We start from the raw sequence: 20,484 nt of genomic DNA on the forward strand, positions 1-20,484 counted from the left end.
GGCCTCACTCAGCAAGTCCTCCTCCGGAACATGAGTCCCGGAGCCTTGGGTGTCCGGCCTCGGCTTCCTCCCTCTCTCCCAGGCTCGCCCACATCCAGCAGTGGTCACAAGCATGCCTGGACACCAGACTTTGTAGGTGCAGATGCCTCAAAGTTTAGCGACAAATGACGCTGGCCCCCAAATCCGAGGCCCTGCAAAGCAGTGGGGCTCACAGCACTGGGGGACCTCAGAGGAGGACCTGGTAACCCCAATGCTGAGGCAGAGGCTCAGGGCTGGCATCTGGGGAGAGGCACCTGGCTACACGGAATGGCTAGCCCCAGGGGTTTCAGAGACCCGATCAAAGGGCAGGAGGCGTGCAGACGGAGGGACATGTCAGGGGCTCGTTGAGGGGAAGACTGAGGTGAGGCCCATGAAAAACCCAATGTCCTTATCAAGGTCGTGTAAAGCTGCACGTGGGCCAGGGACAGTTAGGGCAAGGTTAGCGGGGGATGGAGGGCAGAACCATGCAACTCACTTCCATCCTCTCCGTCAAAGGGAGCACCCCTCAAACCCGGGCGAGAAGGGCAAACGTGGCAGGCCAGGGGCGGGGGTACCTGTGGACCCTGAGGTCACTTCCAGGACCTGGCACACTCTTGTCCGTCTGCACTGGGTGAGCAAACACCTTTTAGGTCACGTCTCAGTTAATCTGCTTTGGTGCTAAGCAGGGGATGGCAGGTTCTGGAACTCTGGACTGGGGACCTTCACAGGTGTAGCCTAGACGATTCTACAGTGAACTACCAGCTACTGCTGAAGGATTCTGAGTCCTCACAAGCAGCTGTGATTAGGCACTGAGTCTTTTAAGAACACGTTCTGCTGAGCTGGCCTTTTACCATTTCTCCTCTGGTAGGGGAGAAGCCCCAGCCAGGGTGCACCTGAGCGCGTCCCTGTCTCCCATGACAGGTTCGCGAAGATGAAGTGGGGGTTGGCTTGTAATGATGACATCACCAGCTTTAGTGGACGTCTTATGGTCACCCCTACACCCCACAACTCCTTCAGCTGCCATTCTCTCTGCGTTCCTTACCAGGCAGCTACTCAAAAATGTGTCTACACGTGGCTCCTTTCTCAGCCCACCTACCCCACCTGGCTTCTCTCCCCATCCCCCCAACTACCCTTGCCAACCTCATTCACCTTCTCCATGGTGCCTGCCCAAAGCATCTTTGGGGCCTCATCTTCCACAATCTCTGAGCAGCAGCCACTGAGTTAACTTCTGGGGAGAGAGGTAATTGATCCTTAATCTCTTCCCTTTAATTAACTTGGAAAAGTAATACATGCACGAAATTAAAAAATTCAACCAGTACAAACAATAAAGTTCCTCCCACCCAGTTACAACGCCCCTTCCCAGAGGCAGTCCTGTAAACATTCTCATAGGTCCTTGCAGACATTTTTATCTACGCACGTTTATATCTCCTTTTTCTTGTCTTTCCACAAATGGGGGCACACATAGGCACTGTGTTGTATTTTACTTCTCTCACTTCATATATTCTGAAGATCATGCTCCCTCCTTTTCACAGAGCGGCGGCCAGGCCTCCTGAGCACCACGCTGCTGGCTTTTTCCTAGGTGGTAGGCTCCCCCTGGCCAGCAACCCCTCCAGCCACCTGTGGAGGTTGGAGCTCCTCGAAGTGCATTCCTGGGCCCTCTTCTCGTCTTTAAACTTTCCCCTAAGTCACCCCATTTACTCCCAAGGATTTCAGTACCACGCACATTTGTGGACAACTCCCACCTGGCGCCTCCGGCTTGGACCCTTTCGTCCGAGCTCCCAGCTGAAACTGAATTGCCAAGTGCACACGACCAACACTGAACTCAAGGTCTTTCCCCCAGATCTGACTCCTTCCGCTCTCCTCCTCACACCCCATCACCAAGTCCTGCAGACAGCACACCCTCATTGCATTCAGAATCGTCATCTGTTCTCTGTTGGCTTCTCCCCTGCCTGCTTTCCCCACCCACTCCTGCTCCTCCTCCGTCCGGTGACGTGGAGCACGCAAAGCTGATTACATTGTGCCCCTGCTCACAAACCCTGGGCAGCTTCCTGTCGCTGTTTGGATCAACTTGAAAATTCTTAGCCCGTCCTGGGAGGGCTGGCAAGATGGGCCACCCGCCTCTCCCCCACGAAGCAGCTCACTTCCCCGTGGGCAGCCCTCCTTGCCTCAGGCTCTCCCTCTCCCTGGAACCCTCCCTGGAATCCCCTCCTCCCTGCCCTGTGCTCCTGACTCTCCTTCACCCGCACTGAAGGTCACTTCCACAGGGACGATCTTCCCAATCCCAGGACCCACGAGACCCCTAAGCTTACCTCTGTCATTAGCCAATGTCTTTTCTCCCTTGAGACCCTAGAATTGTTATTGGCAGGACTGTGACCGTCTTGTTCATGACTGTCAGCTCAGGACGCAGCCGTGTCTGGCAGGTAGAAGTTGCTTACTTATTGGGTGTGTTTGCCGAACAAGCGAATGCCACACTTGTGCCTCCCTCCAGCCCCTGCACATGACGATCCCCTGCCTGGGCACCCTACTTCCTGGTGGCAGTACAACTCTGTGGTTGAGAACTTGGGCTCTGGAGCCACAGTGCCTAGGTTTGAGCTCAGGCTCTGCCAACTTACTGTGTGACCTTGGACAAGTGATCGGTATCTCTGCGCTTTAGTTTCTTCATTTGTAAAATGGCACTAATAATAGCATGTAATTCAGAGGATTAAAGGAAACAGTACCTAATTCATTGATTAAAGAAAAAAAGAGCAAGTGCTTAGCACTGAATCCAGCATATGTCTTCTCCCATTCATTCTCGGCCACATCAAGCCCGCCTTCCCCTCAGCCACGATAACCTACAGCTAACAACCTCTTACTTTTTTTTTTTTAAGATTGGCATCTGAGCTAACATCTGTTGCCAATCTTTTCTTTTTTTCCCCTCTTCTTCTCCCCAAAGCCCCCCCAGTACATAGTTGCATACTCTAGTTGTAAGCGTCTCTGGTTGTGCCGTGTGGGACACCGCCTCAGCACGGCCTGATGAGCGGTGCCATGTCTGCACCCAGGATCCAAACCAGCAAAACCCTGGGCCGCCAAAGCGGAGTGCGTGAACTTAACCACTTGGCCCCGGGGCCGGCCCAGAACCTCCTACTTCTGATTGTTTTTAGGACAAACGTCATTTCCAGCCCGAGTGCACAGTCTCTGAGCACAGGCTGTCTGCTTGGTCTGCCTTCATACTCCGAGACTCTGGGAAGAGTGGACTGGAGAAATATTCCTTAATGCACTGAGGAGAGGAGAGGCCTGCGGGGCCGGAGCTCACTTTTCTGGGAGCAATCCACAGGACAGAAGTGAAAGTTGACCCACTCAATTTTCTCTCTTAAATTTTTAAGCAGCTCACCCACAAAACCCATAGATTTTATCTTGATACTCCACAGTCCAACCTAAAACAGATACAAAATATAAAGAGAGAATTGCCTCAGTGAGGCACAAAGGGTGAAAAGCTAGGATGCAACTTAATAGTGAGATGGTCAAAATAAACATTTTAAGTAATAGCTATTTTATAACATTAAAAAAGTGGAAATTAGAAAACTTTCTATTTTGCATGTTTTTTCAGAGAACTACACTCCAGAGCACGATTCCATTTCCCCTTCAGATTGGTCTCCAACGCCTGGAGGCCTGGGGCCTCGCTGACTGCCCGGCACTCGGCACACTCCAGGTGCTGCGTCCATGTGGGTGGAACGCTGAACCTCCTCTGGAGACCCCTGGGCACACTTTTTGCTCACGTTTTTAAAATGAGATCTCTCAGAAACGCCCCAATGAAATAACAGAAAATAATAAACTTGATTCAGATGAAAACATAGTATTTCCAAGAAAACCATAATAATAAACAAAAGCCTCTGAATAACTGAAATCCTAGAAACAGAGGGCAGCTCTCCGAGGAAACCTCCCAGTCGTACCCTAAGGGGTGCCGGAACGGAGGGCTGCGTGCTGCCCTGCTAAAACAGACGGCATCCAACTCAGCAGGTTCTAGACAAGCCATTTATTCGAAATGCCAACTATGTGTAGGATAGTCAGTGTTACATGCTCATCAGTAACAGTAGAAAAATAGAACCAGTGAAAACCTTTGTACAACTGTAATGATACTCAAAAGAGAAATGTATCGTTTTACAATGCTTCACACAGACGAATTCAAGTTTGGAGGTACCTAAATAAAAATACTATATATTTCTTTAAAAAACACTATGTACAATTGAAGCGTAAACAAGTTTTACAAAGTACTGGTTATGCAGGTTGTAGAAAACACTTGCATAGGACATGAAATCAGTTTAAGAAAAATTTCTGAGCCTTTAGCATTGAAGGCACTTGACTTTATACCAGTAACAGCACAACCACAAGAAATGCAGTGTGTGGAGGGCACCACCCGTCTGAAGCACAGACGTGGTGCACGAACAGCAATGGAGCTCAGGAATCTCTCCCTCTCAGCTGCCCCACCTACGAGCAGGGTTCCACACCACCTGCCCACGGAACCCAGCGACAGTCACGTGCAGGTACCCGACGAAGCTTCCAGAGCTTATCCCACCTCTCAGAATCCACATAAACACACAAACACAAGAGGTTATTTTCAAGACACACACTTGCAAGTAATCTTTCCAGAGAAACGGCCACAGCATTATAATATTCAGAATATGGAAGATTGACACATGGTCTGAGGGTTTTCTAGAGGAAAAATAAAATCAAAAAGACTTGCCAATACAATTACACAACAGCTATTGCAATCTATAGGACAAAAAGACAACTTAACATTTTATAAACCATTGTTCGTACAACAGTGTTCATGGAAAATAGTAAAGTATCTTCTAGCATGTGACAGTAATTCTTCTAGTAAGGTGATCTGTAACGAGGTTTGAAAGCAAATTACTTAGGAGACGAAGTAAAGCACTGCAGAACCGGGAATAGCACCCATCACTGCTGCTCTAGCAGCAACTGTCCACACAGAGTTGAAAGTCAACCAAATAATTAACAAGTCAAACATTTCCCTTTGAGTTCAGTCCCAAGATAAAGACAGAAATGCCTTAGAACTGCAAAACAAGTATCTTACAAGTGTTTCATAAAACATACCCTCCCCTAAAAGGTGGATTAAACGTTATGAAAACACACATTTTGCCAAACAGTCATGGGAAATGTCAGCCCTTCCCCTCTGGAGACTGATGCGTGGGGTCAGCATGGAGCCGCACGGCTGCTGCCGCATGCGCTGTCCCCGTCACTCCGGGCATCATCGCCTTAATTCAGATGGACAAGTAGTGCTCACTGCTAGGACATGAAGAAGTCAACAGAAAACCCAATAAAAGACGGCAATCATAACAAAAAAAGTTTTTGAGGAAGCAAAATCAAGAATTAGGTAAGGTTTCATAGAGAGTTCCAGAAAAAGATTCAAATATAAAGAACTTATTCAAAATCCTTAAAATCTAACTGGTTACTGAAACGTCAGGAGAGCTGAGGTCCAGGGCACGTGCCTAGAGAAAGCTAACCGGGTGAGTGGAGAAAGGGTATGGAACAAGGAAAATTCAAACAACTACTTTTCAGGAATAATTTTTGCTTTTCATGCTATTTTTTTTTCCCTTAGAAGTCAGAACTTAAATTATTCATCAAAATCACAAACCTAAAACAAAAATATGAGAAAAAGATCAACAGCATCTTGGATACACGTGGATCGCTCCAGGATCTAAATGGTAGTTCTCTAACCTCAACATGGCGGGCACCAAAGGTGGCGATTGTCTGACGGCCTGATTGTCCGTGGCCTCAAGAGGAGATCTGGTATTGTGAGATTTGGTTCTCGTGAAATTTCTACACTGAATAAAATGGCAGGTCCTGTGGCCTAAATTTCTATTATACATGTTTTTTTCTGAGAGCAATCTTACTCAGACTTCACATTTACCTTAGTACAGCATTACAAGAGTTTAATGCTTAGTAAGCATTAAAAAAGATTGAATAGATGGGTTCAAAAGCCAGAGGCACATAGCCATTCAATCTACCCTATCAACCATACTTCACAAGCTACATTAAAAGCCCACCGACACCCACCCTAACACACACAAACCCCATCCATGGACCTTCTGCATGTCACATCAGCCCACGATCCCACAGACTAAAGCAAGTTTCTCTCTACACACACAGTTTAGCCAGGTAAGCTGCTAAATGGTTAAAAGCAAAGTTCACAAATTAAACAAAACTACGAACCGTGGCCACTTATTTTTAGAATTATATTTTGGGAATATGAAAGAATATTTAATAAATTTTCAGAAAAATCAATGTGTGGCAACAATAGCTCGTCTAATGTTTTAAAAAAAGAAAAACAGGTCAGAGATGAGAAAGTTTTTTTCTCCACCCAAATTAGCTCTACTCATTCTTATTTGCAGTACCAGCCCAGAATAGAAATTTAAAACAGTATCAAAATAATTCATGTCAATAACGTATATAAACACACATTAGACAATATGGTGGAATTAACAATTTTTTGTTTCTGAAGAGAGACAGACTGAGATTGGCTTCAAAAGACACCATCATCTATTATAAAGAGTCAAACCTCCTAAAAATGAGAAGAGAGTCCTATGTTTTTCTATCTTTAAAAAAAGGAGCCTCAAAGGCGCCGCGTAGCGGACCTTACAGTAGACGAGCGTGAACTCTGGGGGCCCTGGAGCCAGGATGCGACGTCACCAACACGAGTGCACCAGCAGCAGCTAACTAGTCAGGCAGCGAACGAGTGGTAGCGGTCTGCCGGTGTGCACAGAGACACTGACGTGGTTCCCATTTTGAGACTATCTACTGTTAGGGTTTTTTAAAATGTCAGATTATTCCTGAGTGTATATCCACAGGGTAAAGTGGGAAAAGACTGTAAGAGAAACTACAGTTTCAGGAGAAATCAGAGTTGTTAACACCCAATAGAAACCTATTTACTTAAAAGTGCATGTAATTCATTTAAATGGTAGCTTGTAAAGGCTCCCTAGCCCTGCATAGTTTCCGAGTGAGTGTGAGTGATTCATAGTTATATATATACACACACATACATAGAAAAGAGGCTCCCAAACAGCCTTCACGGGAGGGAGCGGCCAGGACGTCTCTTTTCTTCTAAGTGCTACGGCTGCGTGTGTATGTGTTTGTAAAAATACAAAGTGAATACTCGAATAATGTTGAAGTGATTTAAAAACTCAAATACTAATATATTTACATTGGAGAGTAAGAAAAAAACAGTCCTTAGCTCACACACTGCCCTTCCAAGGGAGAGGGTCTTCAAAGACCCCATGTGCTCAGTGGTTCAGTAAAATCCCAAACCAGCGTCCCCACTGGAGTTCAAGTAGGACATGTAGTGTTTCAATGAAAAAAAAAGTTTTGTTTTCTTTTTTGGTGACAAAGCATTATGCATTATACAACAACTTTTTATAGGACACCAAAGTTCAGACACACTTTGAAAAACATTTAAAAGAAAACTAATGCTTACAAACACCAAATGACATCCATAAGACTGAAGCCCTTTTGTTTTTTGTTTTTTCCCACAGAGAGCAAGACAGCTGAAGGCAGCAAGCAGTCACTGCCCCTCCGCAGCTGGAGAGTCGAAGTGCAGAACCAGAAACTGCGTGGTGCCACCTTTAAGTCACTTCGCTGTTTCCACTGCTTCCTGACCCCAAGAAATCCCATCTCTTTAGAACCTCGTTGGGTGGCACCCCAATCCACACTACCAGAATTCACACGATCCTGACAGTGTCCACTCTGTGAATAAAGCACTAGCTTTTGCCTGGGCACAAAAGGCTTTTCTCCTTCTTGTTCTTTACCGAACCAGAAAACTTCAGGATCCTGGCCAGACTCCTGCTGGAGGAATGAAGACTAGCTCCCAAGACTTATTAAAAAAGAATGACATTAGATGTATGGAGATTGAGCAGGAAGATCTCTGAACTAAAACAATTACTGAAAAGAGAGGAGCGTTTTGATGTTCTGTTCTTTGGAATTTCTATAATTAAAAAATAAACACAGAGCTATTTCATAAGAAAATACATCTTAGTGTGCATTCCAATGCACGTGGAAATTGGTAGATGAAAGGTAAAATGCAAAAAAGTATGAAAATACAGTCCTTTAAATGTGGCAATCAAGTTTAACATACTGATATAAAATCAATACAGATAAAATAAATGTACAAGTGCAAAAAAAATTCCATCATTTTAAAGAGGAAAAAAAAGTGCCAGCTTGCTTGCTCTTAAAAATGCTTCCCCACACAATTTTTCAAACACAAAATAGACAGATGCAGCATTCAAAATAACCCTCTCAGCATGCCATGTCTAATAAACATGTATATACAAAAGCTAGGATAAAATAATGTGAAACTGAGTCTCAGCTGGCATCAACGAGCTGGCCTCTAAGTTGTCGGGTTGCATCGTCAAGGGGGTGTTTCACAGCTCAGGCACAGACGACGTGGAGGCTGCGCTCAGAGGGCGGACTTTTTGTAGAGGAAGTCTGGCTTGCTGGGTGACCTCCTTCCTCTGCTCACTGAGTCTTCCCTTTCCAAATCAGTACCCCGCTGAGCTCCGCGGCCCAGGGGCTCGCCGTCTGCCAGTCTTCCACTGGGCCTCTCCTGCGGAGCGTCAGAGCCACACGCAGAATGGGAAGGTCTGCTAGGGGTCAGCCCAGAGGTCAGGTCGGTCTCTGCTGCTGTGCGTCCCCTCACAGGGGCCAGACCACCGCCGGTGTTTTCTGGGGCTGCCAAGGGAAAGTCTGACCGCTGGGGAGGTTGCTCAACCACATCGAGGTGTATCGGCTCGTTCTTTTGTCTGTGCAGACGCCCATCAGGGGAAAGTGGATACTCTCTCCTGGCTTCTTCCTGCTTTTTAGGAGAGGTCTGGCTAGGCAGGTAGGCTGACTTTAAGCCACTTGGTGAAGCCTTACTGTGGCTATACAAATCGGGACCAAAATATCCACCTTGCGAAGGGGAAGGGGTGTGTCTGCCAGGAGCAGGAGTAGAAGGTCTGCAAGCAGCGCTCGAGAAGTCATAGAAATCCGGATATTCCTGCTGATTTTCTCGAGCATCTGTTTTTTGCTCTAGTGTGTGTTTCTTTCGAGATGTGTGTGTATGCCTCTGTGGAATACACGATAGATGCTGGGGAGGCCCTGGTCCTACTTCAGAAACTGACTGGCTTAATTCTGTGTCCACAGCAAGTTCTGGAAGCCTCCTGTCCTTGAGTGATAGTGTGGACACACCCATGGCGATATCTGGCATCAGCTCATTTAGCACAGGTTGTGTACACTGCAAACAGAAACAAAGCACGGAGGGTTAAAAGAAAAAGGCCCACAACTCCCTGTTGGCAAAAATGATGTTCACTGATTTTGTTTACTCATTATAAAAGTAATACATGCTTATTTTTAAGAATGATAAAAATACAGAAAACTTTATATAAAGGCAAAAAACCCCCCACCTTAACCTTACCTACTGTGAGATAACCACTATTAGCATTTTGAGGTATTTCTCTTTGTTTTTCTTTGCACATATATTAATTTTCACAAAATTTAGTGCATACATAATTCTGTCATTAAATCTTCTTTGAGATTACTATTTAAATTACTGTGTACTATTCCACGGTATTGGTGAGCCATGCCTTATTTAACCATTCTCCCACAGCTGGACATTAAGCTTCTTTTCAGCGTTTCCCTATTATAATCAAGACTGCAACGAACATACACACTGACTACCTTTATAGAGAGTTTACTTAAGATGTAAAGTAGTAGGACTCTTTTAATTGGAGAACTGACAGCCAGGCCAACAAGACAGGGAAATGGTTTATCAAACACTATCCACCTTTGCTGCTCCTTCTTTTTGGGGGTTTAGAGGGGCAGCAGGGAGAGCAGGGAGAAGGGTGTAGCTGAGTAAGGTTCCCAATCTGACCCAAGGTGTACATTAGTCCACAGATTCCAAAAAGTTGTATTCTAACGAAGATTCCCTGAACTAATATATGCATCTTTTGTTTTTCTCTATATTGAATGCTACTGATGCAGTGTGGTGTGACTGAGCAGGAAGAGTTAAAAATCACTTTTTTTCCCCCAAATGTATTATATAAAACAAATTCAACCTCTAATGCAGTGCAAAATCAACTAAAGAAATCTTGCCTAATTTTACTAGCAACTAGTAAACTACCTCCTGTGATCGGCAGTCAGTGAGCGCTCTGATGGGCAGAGACAAGCATGAGGACTGACTGACTGCTCATTTTCTGAATGGGGAGTCTCTTGCCACATGGTTCCTGATGGTATACTTGCTCTAAGGAACTTCCCCTTCCTGCCCCTTCGGAGCATTTCGTAGAACAGTAGAGTATACAGAAGAGAATTCAGGGACAGATTCTAGACACATGCTTGAATAGAACACTAAGAAGCTTGTAACATCCATTGTATCGCCCAGTAACCGCAGCCCTTCCGAACACCCGCAAATGAACATGAGGATAAGGACGGGACTCGACCACGCCCACCACAGACACCTCCAGTCTCTCTCCCTGTCCTTTCTCATTCACCTACACTCTCCTTCTCTCCCCCTTTGCCATACCCCTCAAGTCTATGCTTTCAGCTTGTCAGTAACACTTCTGGGCACTGATGAGTCCCAGTAGGGCTCTTGGAGCCAGGGGAATTGCTTCTAATATTCCATAAATGTTCATTTTAGGTTAAGTTATGCAAGTACTGACTTACCACTTGTTTCTCAGATGCTACTGCTGCTGAGGCGGCGGCGGCGGCTACCGTCTGCCTCCCCAGTGCTGCAGGGTTGGTACAATCAGGTGCTGCTGCTTTAACACCTGGCAGATAGACTGGAGGGGGGCCAGCTTTAGGGGCTGTTCTAGAGTGAAACAGGGAATGATTACAGGGATAAGAAAACGAACGTGAAGGATGCTGACTGGGAGGTCTCTGTTTCCAGCCTGCTTTGAGTTGGTTATGGATTGGGGTAGCCGGGGGGTGGTACGGAGGCGGTGGAGGGGGCAAGGGTGGATGGAAGGCCACAAAAGAGTCCAGATCTGTAAACATGGTTTCTGCAGTGGGGGTACTGTTAACTCGACATCTCCCAGACTGTCTCATTGTCAAGAGCGGACTTTCATCCCCAAAACGTTCATCAGGAAAGAACTTGTGAGGATTCTAAGAAAGATTAAAAAAAAAAAAGTTAGAACATTTATTAGCAGATTTCCTAGATGGAAATTTACTGGCTGAGAGAGTTAAGTGAGTACCTAAGAAAACCACGGTCAGCAAGAGTAAAAGGCAAGCATATTCTTCTAGGCCAGAAGCCCAAGGAAAAATTACCTTAATAATAGTACAAAAGGATCGAGGGTGGCCTCTGCAGCCTAAGACCCAGCTGTCAAGGAGAGCTGCTTAACTGGATATTCCAGCAAGCAGGTCAGTAATCTCTGGCAAGATTATGTGATAACATAAAACCAGGAAATAAAACCTAATCCAACTATGTCTTTGCTAAGAAAATAAAATAAACACAAGACACCAAAGGTAGAAAAGACATACAAGGGAGGATCCTCCTAGAACTTGCTGACAAAAGAGCTGTACACTCTCAGTCTGAGGTAAAAACTACAGAACAATTCCTTACCTATTACATATGACCAAGTCTGATTAATATTGTGATAAACATTACATGGGAATACTTAAATTATAAAACTTTTATATAACTTAAGATATCAAATTAAGATACAATTTAGAATGACAAAGAGAACAGAAAAGAATAGAAAATAAGACTACCTACTTTAGGGGGGAAACCACAGCAAAAAATGAAAGTCAAGAACCTACAAATGGCCTGCTGCCTCGCCTAAGAACACCACAGCACGCTCCCCTTTGAAGACTCAGGGTTTGGAGTCAGTGGTGAGAAAACAGTTCAGTCACTCAGCCAGAGGGACTTGAATTGTATTTTAGGCTCTGAATTAGTGGTTGGGAGCAGGCTACTTTACACATTCTATCTTCATTGCAAAACCAGTGTCACCGCTTTAGTACCTAACAATTATTAGAAATGAGTTTTTTTTTCCTGCTAGTTTAAAAAAAAAAGCACCCATTCCTTCATTCTCATGCTTACAGAGTTTAACCCATCAGGCAGAAAATTTCTCATAATGTGAGGGAGAGAGAAGAAAAAGAGGGGGACCTGGAAGATCTGTAAGTATGGCAGTGGGGTGACCACATCAGGGAGACGGCAGGGGAGGGTCACAATCGTCTGCTTCCTCTTTCACCTGTTGGGCACACACACCAAGAGCTTTCAGCAGTCCCCATTTATATGCTTATTATGCAGAGAGACATAGCTGCTTACAGAGAGCACCTCTCCTCTTCACCACAATCCATTTTACAGGTAAGGAAACTAATGCTCAGAGTGGTTAAGTAACTGGTCCAAGTTAACTAACTGGTAAGCAGCAGAGCCAGGACATAAACCCAGTTCTCCCTGCAGAGCCTGTGCTCCATCTACTCTACCAGACTGCCTCTCACCAGGGGGGCTTTCAGCTCATCCAAGACACTAGAGGCAGTGTGGAAGACAAAGAGGCAGACTATGAGGGCTCCTGGGGGGGTCTAAAGCACTGCTGGATAATGATCGAGGCGCCCCACTTTCAACAGTTGAATGCCGCTTCCCACCTGCAAGAGCTCTGCAGCAGCATCTGCCAGACCGAACTCTCTCAGCACGCGAATCTGAATTTCATAGCTGACCGTGGCGCCTTCCCCGCAGTTGAGCGCGTAGGCTCTCTGCACCTGCTCGGTGTGTCGCAGCTCCTGCAGACGTCTGACCATGTCCTTCATGATGAGGAGACGAGGAACTGCAACAAGAAAAGCAGTCTGTGGGCAAAATAGCTGAGTTACGCCAAAGGCCATCCCACTGAGCACAAGGGAAAAAGCGTGTGTTTTGCATCAGAATCTTCTTATAAATTTGCTGATAGTATTTTAATTTCCTGGCACACAGTAATTTATATACTTCTAATTACTTTTTAATGTTTTAAAATTTCACTGTGCCCAAAAGGTTCTTGATAATAACAAACAGCTCCTGGGCTGTATTATTAGTTCATAGCCTAAATAAAATTTTACTTGCATATATCTTCTTCTGAATCTCAGCATATTTCATAAGTCTTTTAAAACATCCATTCTTTTATTCAAATAATTTTTTGAGTCCTGACTATGCACCAGGGAGTGGACTCAGGTATTAGGGTGCACAGATCAAAGGATGTGGTCCCTGTCCTCAAAGAGCTCTGGTTTCAGTGAAGGAAACTACATAAGTCAGTACAGTGCAGGCCATACACAGTCCCAGAGAGAAATATGAAAGGAGGCTGAAGGGGTCTGCAGGAAGGGGCCCCCAACCCAGACTGGAGGCCGGCAGGAAAGGTTTCCTAGACAAAGTGACCCAGGTGGAGTCTTGAATGAGAGAAGCAGGCAGGTAAAGAAACTGGAGCGAAGGCCAGCTTCTGAGCAGAAGGACCAGGCACGTGTAAAACATGCAAATAAGGGACCGCGTGGCACCAGTAGTTGGCACAGCTAGAAGAACCCAGGTTTCAAAGGTATAAGCAGGAAAAGTATAAAGAGAGAAGGCTGGAAGGACGGGTAGGGGCAGATCATGAATGACTCTGTAGGTCATGATGAGGAGTTTAAACTGCATCTGTGTACAACAGGTTGTCACTCGTGCAAGGGAACGATAGCATCAGAGCTGTGATGTAGGAGGCATACTTAGAGTAGTGCAGAGCAGGGGCTGGAAAATATGGCCTTTGGGCTAAATCAAGCCCGTCACTTGTACCTGTAAATAAACTTCCACTGGCACACAGCCACACCCATTTGTTGAGGTATTGTCTATGGCTGCTTTTGGCCCACAATGGCAGAGATGAGCTGTTGCGACAGAGACGGCCTAGCCCACAAAGCCTAAAATGTTTACCATCTGGCCTTCACAGAAAAAGTCTGCCAAGCCCCGGTGTAAAGGCCAGAATGGGAGTAAGGTTAGCGGCAGGAACCCAGGTTAGGCACCTGACTAAGGCTGTAGCTGAGGGCTGGGGAAGACAGGGTGAAGTCTAGAAATATCTGTGAGACAAACTGACCAGAGCAGTCCTTGATTATTATTTTGGGGAAAGGGTAGCAACCATTTACTGAGTGCTTACTTTGCGCCAGGCAAACTCCTGAGCACATTATTCATGGTGCTTCCTTAAATCTTCACAACAACCCTACAAAGAAGATAATATCCCCATTTCTCAGACAAGGAAATTAATGCTCAGGGAAGTAAATATCTTGCCCAAAGTCACACAAATAAAGTGGCAGAGCCACGATATGAGCCCACGAGTCATCTCCAATAAGCTCTCAGCCTTTTGTTAGAGTGTGGTGGGCAAGGGAGGAAGAATCAGGACACAGCACAGAGCCATGTCTCAATAAACAACAGACAGACAAGTCTTATTTTTCTGAGCATAGTTAATTGTGAATATCTTTAGGCCTTTGAGATTCAGTTCTAAGATTAAATTATGTTGCTATTCAATTTAACACAAGCTGACAGATCTCGTGCTAATTACCAAAGCTTCAACATCTGCACAAATCAGCTACAGAGATATTTTCTTCATACTGTTGTCTAATGTATACTTTAAATAAACATGTAGTGGCCAAATCTGATAAGGCAACAAACAATCAGACATTGTCTCAGAATAAAATGTATGTGTTCAATTAAAAGTTCTGTCATTGTCTTATATTTATCCTTAATTGAAACAGACATTTATAAGCAGAACATATTGGCACCATTTCCAGTCAGTTTGCTGATTTTTTGAATCTTGCAATGGTAATTGGCAAGAGCTATAAATTTCACAGATGGTTACTAGTCTTGCCACGGTGATCATTTCGTAATGTATATAAATGTTGAATCACTATGATGTACACCTGAAACTAATATAATATTATATGTCAACCATACTTCAATACAAAAAAGAACATTGCATTTTACCTCCCAAGTCACATGTATTTCAGCCACTACATAATAATTAAAATAATACCTGAGATTTCTACAGCGGAAAAAAAGAGCTACAAATTTCGGAACCCCAGATCGCTATGGATTTTCTTACCGAAGAAACTGAGAATAGAGCCCTTTGGTTAAAGTCAACATTAACCGACGCTCAGAAGTTTTTGGACGTGACAGCTCTACCTCTATCTGTGGCGGTTTACTCAAAGTCATAAGACATGAGCCTGCACTACAGTACAATTCACAGAGCAGATCTTGGGAAACCGGATCTCCAAGAAACCAATAGTGATCACGTTTTGGGGGACATGTCTAGACTCAAAGACAGTAGTTTATAATACTTTTCCCAAAGGGTCTGATAATGTGAGAAATACCCTATGGTGATAAAAAATCTGAATTCCTCTAAACCAGTGGTTCTCAACAAGAGGCAACTTTGCCCTGCAGGACACATCTGGCAATGTCTAGAAATATACAAATGTTTCCAAAAGGTTGTCACAAAGAGGTAGGGGTGTGTGTGTCTGACTGTGTGTGCATGTGCTACTGGCATCTAGTGAGTACAGGTCACGGAAGCTGCACACCCTACAATGCACAGGACAGCCCCATGACAAAGGATGATCTAGCCCTAACTGTCAAGTGGGACAAGGTTGAGAAATGCTGGGGTAAAATAAAAAACTGCATATATTTGTTACTGTAAAACAAAACACAAAACAAAAAACTTAGCTTATAAGTACTTATTCTTTAATGCGAACAATGCATAATGGGTATTGGAACATGGAAAGAATTAGCTTATATAAAGGGGTTACAAAAAATGATCAGACTATTCCTTTAAATATAAATGCTTGACACAAGGCTACTGCCTTACCTGGAATTTCATTGGCTACGACTGAAGGAGGGCTTGACTGGTTACTGCTGATCTGCTGGTGGCTGATCACGTGACAGCACTGTGGCACAGCATTATTGACCATGTAAAGCGTGTCTGGCACATTGGACATTCTAACCATTCGCAAACGCACAAGATCTGTTTGTTCCACCATCATCTCGTCTAGCACTGACTGAAATAACATTTCAGTATTAATACAAGTAGTCAATCCTTCATCTCTGTTAAATCACATTTGGAGAAAGATTATTACCTTCATCATATAAAAAGGGAATTATTGTTTCCAGTGTATGAAGCTTAAAATCAGTGGTGAAAGGAGTAAGTACCCCTACCTCTTTAATTTTTAAAGAAACCTTTTGGAGCATCTTTGAAAAGAAATAATCATCTTCTGAAAAGTTTGCTTTTAATTGAAGTATTTAAAATTTGAAGGAGGGATATAAAATTAATCAGAAGTAAATTATACATAAAGTCACTATAAAAAAATAATGTACACATGGGCTAAATATCAGATCCAACAAGAAATGCTCAAAATACAAAATATTATAGATTGATATTAAAGTCAACAGCTCTATAAACAAACCCAATTGTTAAATTAGTTTCAGAGCAATCTATTTCAACAATCTATCTCTACCGAATGGCCAAATGATAAAATGTATAACGTTTTCCACGTTTGCTGTGGCAATTATCTACTTAAGCAAAGGCATAGCCCTCTGAGAAACAGGGAAGTCCAGGAGGACGACCTGACCAGCCTGCCACTGTCCCGCTGTGAGACAGCGCAGGAGGGAGGGTAGGTCCAAGTTTTTTACGGACCTTTTATCGCCAGACTCAATCTTCTTTTTTCCTATGTTTGAGAACTATTTGGAGTCAACTACTCAATAAGAGATAGATTATCAACTTAGTTAATAAAATAAACTTCTCATAAATCCTTTCACATATCTTAAAATAGGAACTCTGACAATAAAAGTGAGAAAAATTGTAAGGTAACTTAATTCCACACCCAACACACTGTTTTGTCTGTTCTTTCATATTTCTGACTTTCAAAGACTGTCAGTTCTTCAAAAGCCCACCCCAAAGTTCTTATGGCTAAATACATCTAATAAAAAATTACAGTCTTTCATTTTCACATTACCATATTTTCTTGGCGAGTTCTTTATGTTATAATTTACATAATGCCAACGTTTTACTTAATAGGCCTGAAATTTTTTCTTAGTTTGAGCATTTATTCTAAAACTAAACACAATTTCCAATTTTAACACAATTTCAGCCATTACAGAAATGTATTACAAGAAACCATGTCTGGTCCTTAGTTTATGAAGGAAGACAAATGTGTGCAATCTTCTTTCCGAACATTTTCCCCACTCTGAAGATCACAAAATACTGACAACCACTTCAGTAAAAATTTTTTTCCAAGTTAACAATTTGCAAGGCAACTAAGAAGAGAAAAATGTAAAATGCAACTTAACATGACCTAAGTTACAAAAACACGCTTGATAATAAAACATTTCAGAAACCTAGAATTGACTTTCACTTTCCCAATTATTGGACATTTAGGCTATTTCCAGATATTTAAATGATCCTACAACAAGTGTCCCTGTAGCCTATAGGCTGTAATACGGTAGTCTAGTGTCTTAAAACTGGTTTTCATTACCTTTGCTTCCTCCACGTAGGGAGAGAACAGTCGAGGACGAACATAGATTCCAGCATTTTTTTGCCGTAACCAGGCATTTGACTTTCCACCTTCTGTTGTAGGAAGCATGTCTGATGGAGGAGTACTAATCAAGCCTCTTTTCATCTTGAAAAAAAATTATTGTTTAGATAAACCAGAGGTCTGTGTAGTACTACAATACTACTAAGACAAAAATAATTATACCTATAAATCAAAACGTTCAAACTTTACCACTTAAATAAAAACTTAAGAAAATATGTGAAATTCAAGAATACTTCAAATGTTTTACTAACATTTAAAGGATTCAGCAATAAAAAGGTACTACAATTTCCCATTTTTCTCTAAATAGAGGAAGGATGTTTTTAAAACAAGAGCTATATTAATTAAAAATATAGTGAGTTGGACTAACTTTCAGAACTCTTAATGAAAACCCAATTTCTATGTTTTTCCTTACTCATCCAGGAACTGATTCTGTCCCCACGCCAGCCTCTACAAGACAGAACAAGACCATCCTCTCGGGCCTGTAGCTACAGTGCACGGACACAGGCAGTGTGCAAGGAGTTAGGGCAGGGCTCTAGGGGAGGCAGACTTGCTCAAGGCCCCGACGCCCTGTTTAACAGCTGCATGACCATGTGCATGTCCCTTTACCTGGGCCTCATTTAAGGGCTCCCAGATGGCCCTGGAGATGGGACACCACACAACTAACTAAATGGGGTGGCCCCATAGTTTCCTCATCTGTGCTAGGAGAATATAAATCAAGTACCTACAGCTCATCAGGTGGATAAAATGAAGGTAATACAGATAAAGTACTTGACAGCGCTTAGCACATACTGAGTATTATGTTAAGTCATTATTAGCAAACTCACTGGAGACCTATTATGTGTTAGGCGTGGAATTAAGAGCAGAGATAGACATTTTCTAAGTCTAGTAAAACGAAGTTCTAAAATATTTTTCTAAACCAAATCCAGGGTTCAATCTGGTTTGAGTCCCAGGTTTTAAACAAAACCAAACACTGTTTCTCCAATATTACGCTTGTTAAATATAGTAAATGTCTAATTGCTGTATTAGTTAAAATTATTTTTAACTAATAAGATATAACATTAGATAGTACTTAGAAAACAGAGAAAAAACTCCTAACTCTGATCTATTCCAACTGTAATAATGTTGATATATTTCCTTCCAGTCTTTTTCAAATAAATTTTTATATAATTGAATTTTAGAATACATAAAAATGCATATTTTGTAGCCTTATTTCTAAAATTATATTCCATCTTTAGCATTTTCCATGTGGCTGTATTAGCCTTTATAACCACTGTTCAGGGCAGCAAAATATTCTGTTGAGTTGTACGATGATTTATTTTCCCTGTTTAGACATTTAAGCTATTTCCAAATATTTAATGACAACGCTACCAATGTAGCTATACTTCCCCTATTGGATAATAATATTATTTCAAAAATAACTGACTTAATAGGTGGAAAAATGGTAACACTGCCTTACTTTGCTTTCTCTGGTGTGTGCATGATTACTGGTGAGACTGAAGATTTTTCTAAGCAGAGATTCCATAAATATTTAATTGTTTTCTTCTAGTTTTTCCATGTTTCAATTTAATATTTCATTCTTCCATCTAACAGGGATTAATTTTGCATGCAAGTGAAATGAGGATTTAACTGTAAACAAATTTCCTCCCTCCCCCACTCATCAGTTAGTCTAGCACCACAAGGATTTGTGATAGCTTGTTATTATATGTTCAATTCTTCTATTAAATAGGATCTTTTTCTGGGCTATTTCGTCTTGTCTGTTATGCTAGCATCACAGATTAAATATTAGAGTTTTAAGATATATTTTACATTCTGGAAGAGTTATCCCTTCTTCATTATGTTCGTTTTAGAGAACTTAAAAAAAATTCTTACCAGTTTTTCCCCAGATGATTTTTATGCTTCTGTGCAGTTGGGGAAACTGTTATGATGTTTATAAGCATTGCATTAAAGTTGTAAACCAAAGTGTGATGAACTAATATTTATACTATTTTCCCATTAATTAAAAAATTAATTCAAAAAATTGTATTAGTTAAAAAATTCACTTTTTTAAAAAAATTATGAAAGTAATATGATCAGCTCCTTAATTTGTAACTGAAACCAATCCTAAGATTCATTCCTCCTTTTTATACTGAACCAATCTCCTTCTCTCTGATTTACTGCTGTTCTTGAAGAGTCTTTAAAGGTAATTTCTACCCTTTCCTTTTAAAAAAAGGATCCTCACTGATAAATGGCTGAATTAACTCCCCTAGAAACTATCCTCTTGCAAAAGACTGATAACCCACTCAACTCTCATCCACCCAACATTTATTTGTGCCATGTGCCAGACACTGGATACACAATACAGTACAAAACAGACATCCACTTCAGTTCTCATGGAATTGAGTTTCACAATACTCTATTAGTAGTAGAAATTATTTACAATGATTATAAAAAAGGATAAACCTGACATTTTGGTGCATTTTCTTTTCATGAAAGGGATCAATGTAGAAAGGACTTACTGCATCATTGAGGACTTCACTATTTATAGGTAAGATGTGTTCAATTCGCACAAACGGTAAGAGAGAGGAGAGGATCTCTCTAAGCTCTTCGATGTCCAGGTCTCGTCTTTTCACACCTCTTTTGTTCACACTGTGAGCAGTGCCACTCAATAAGTTTGGCTCTATGAGAAAGAAAACGAAAAGTCTCCAACCAAATCCAAATTTTCAGAGAAAGGCTTTCTTTTTTCTCTCATACACTTTTAGTAACACGCTTTATACTTAAGTACATCTGCTTTAAAAAGGGTTATAAGCAAATCTTAATAGAGATGTTTTTGGACAAAGCAAAAGCACGGTGTCAACTGTACAGTAACATTCTTTTATGACTCTTCTGCTCTAAAGAATAATAAAGGACTCTTTTCCGCATAGTAAGTCAAAGGAGAAAAGATGACAATCTGTTAAAATCTAGTTT

The 20,484-nt window shown here is 42.4% G+C and overlaps 1 protein-coding gene across 3 annotated transcripts in view; it reads right to left on the minus strand.

The window, feature by feature from the left end:
- Nucleotides 1-4,015: 4,015 nt before the first annotated feature.
- BTBD7 (BTB domain containing 7) overlaps nt 4,016-20,484 on the minus strand; it is a 90,839-nt gene continuing 74,370 nt past the window's right edge. For 2 of the 3 annotated variants that reach the window (XM_044774246.2, XM_014832092.3), the window contains exons 6-11: nt 20,037-20,197; nt 17,482-17,625; nt 15,819-16,008; nt 12,622-12,800; nt 10,705-11,142; nt 4,016-9,280 (exon numbers count right to left, since the gene is read on the minus strand). In XM_044774246.2, coding sequence (XP_044630181.1) covers nt 8,465-9,280; nt 10,705-11,142; nt 12,622-12,800; nt 15,819-16,008; nt 17,482-17,625; nt 20,037-20,197 — 1,928 coding nt within the window. In that variant the 3' untranslated portion in view covers nt 4,016-8,464. The remainder of the gene's footprint in view (nt 9,281-10,704; nt 11,143-12,621; nt 12,801-15,818; nt 16,009-17,481; nt 17,626-20,036; nt 20,198-20,484) is intronic. The other variant, XR_011504738.1, reaches the window with a different exon arrangement.

The sequence above is a fragment of the Equus asinus genome, chromosome 7, assembly GCF_041296235.1.
Source record: "Equus asinus isolate D_3611 breed Donkey chromosome 7, EquAss-T2T_v2, whole genome shotgun sequence".
Classification (NCBI taxonomy): Eukaryota; Metazoa; Chordata; class Mammalia; order Perissodactyla; family Equidae; genus Equus; species Equus asinus.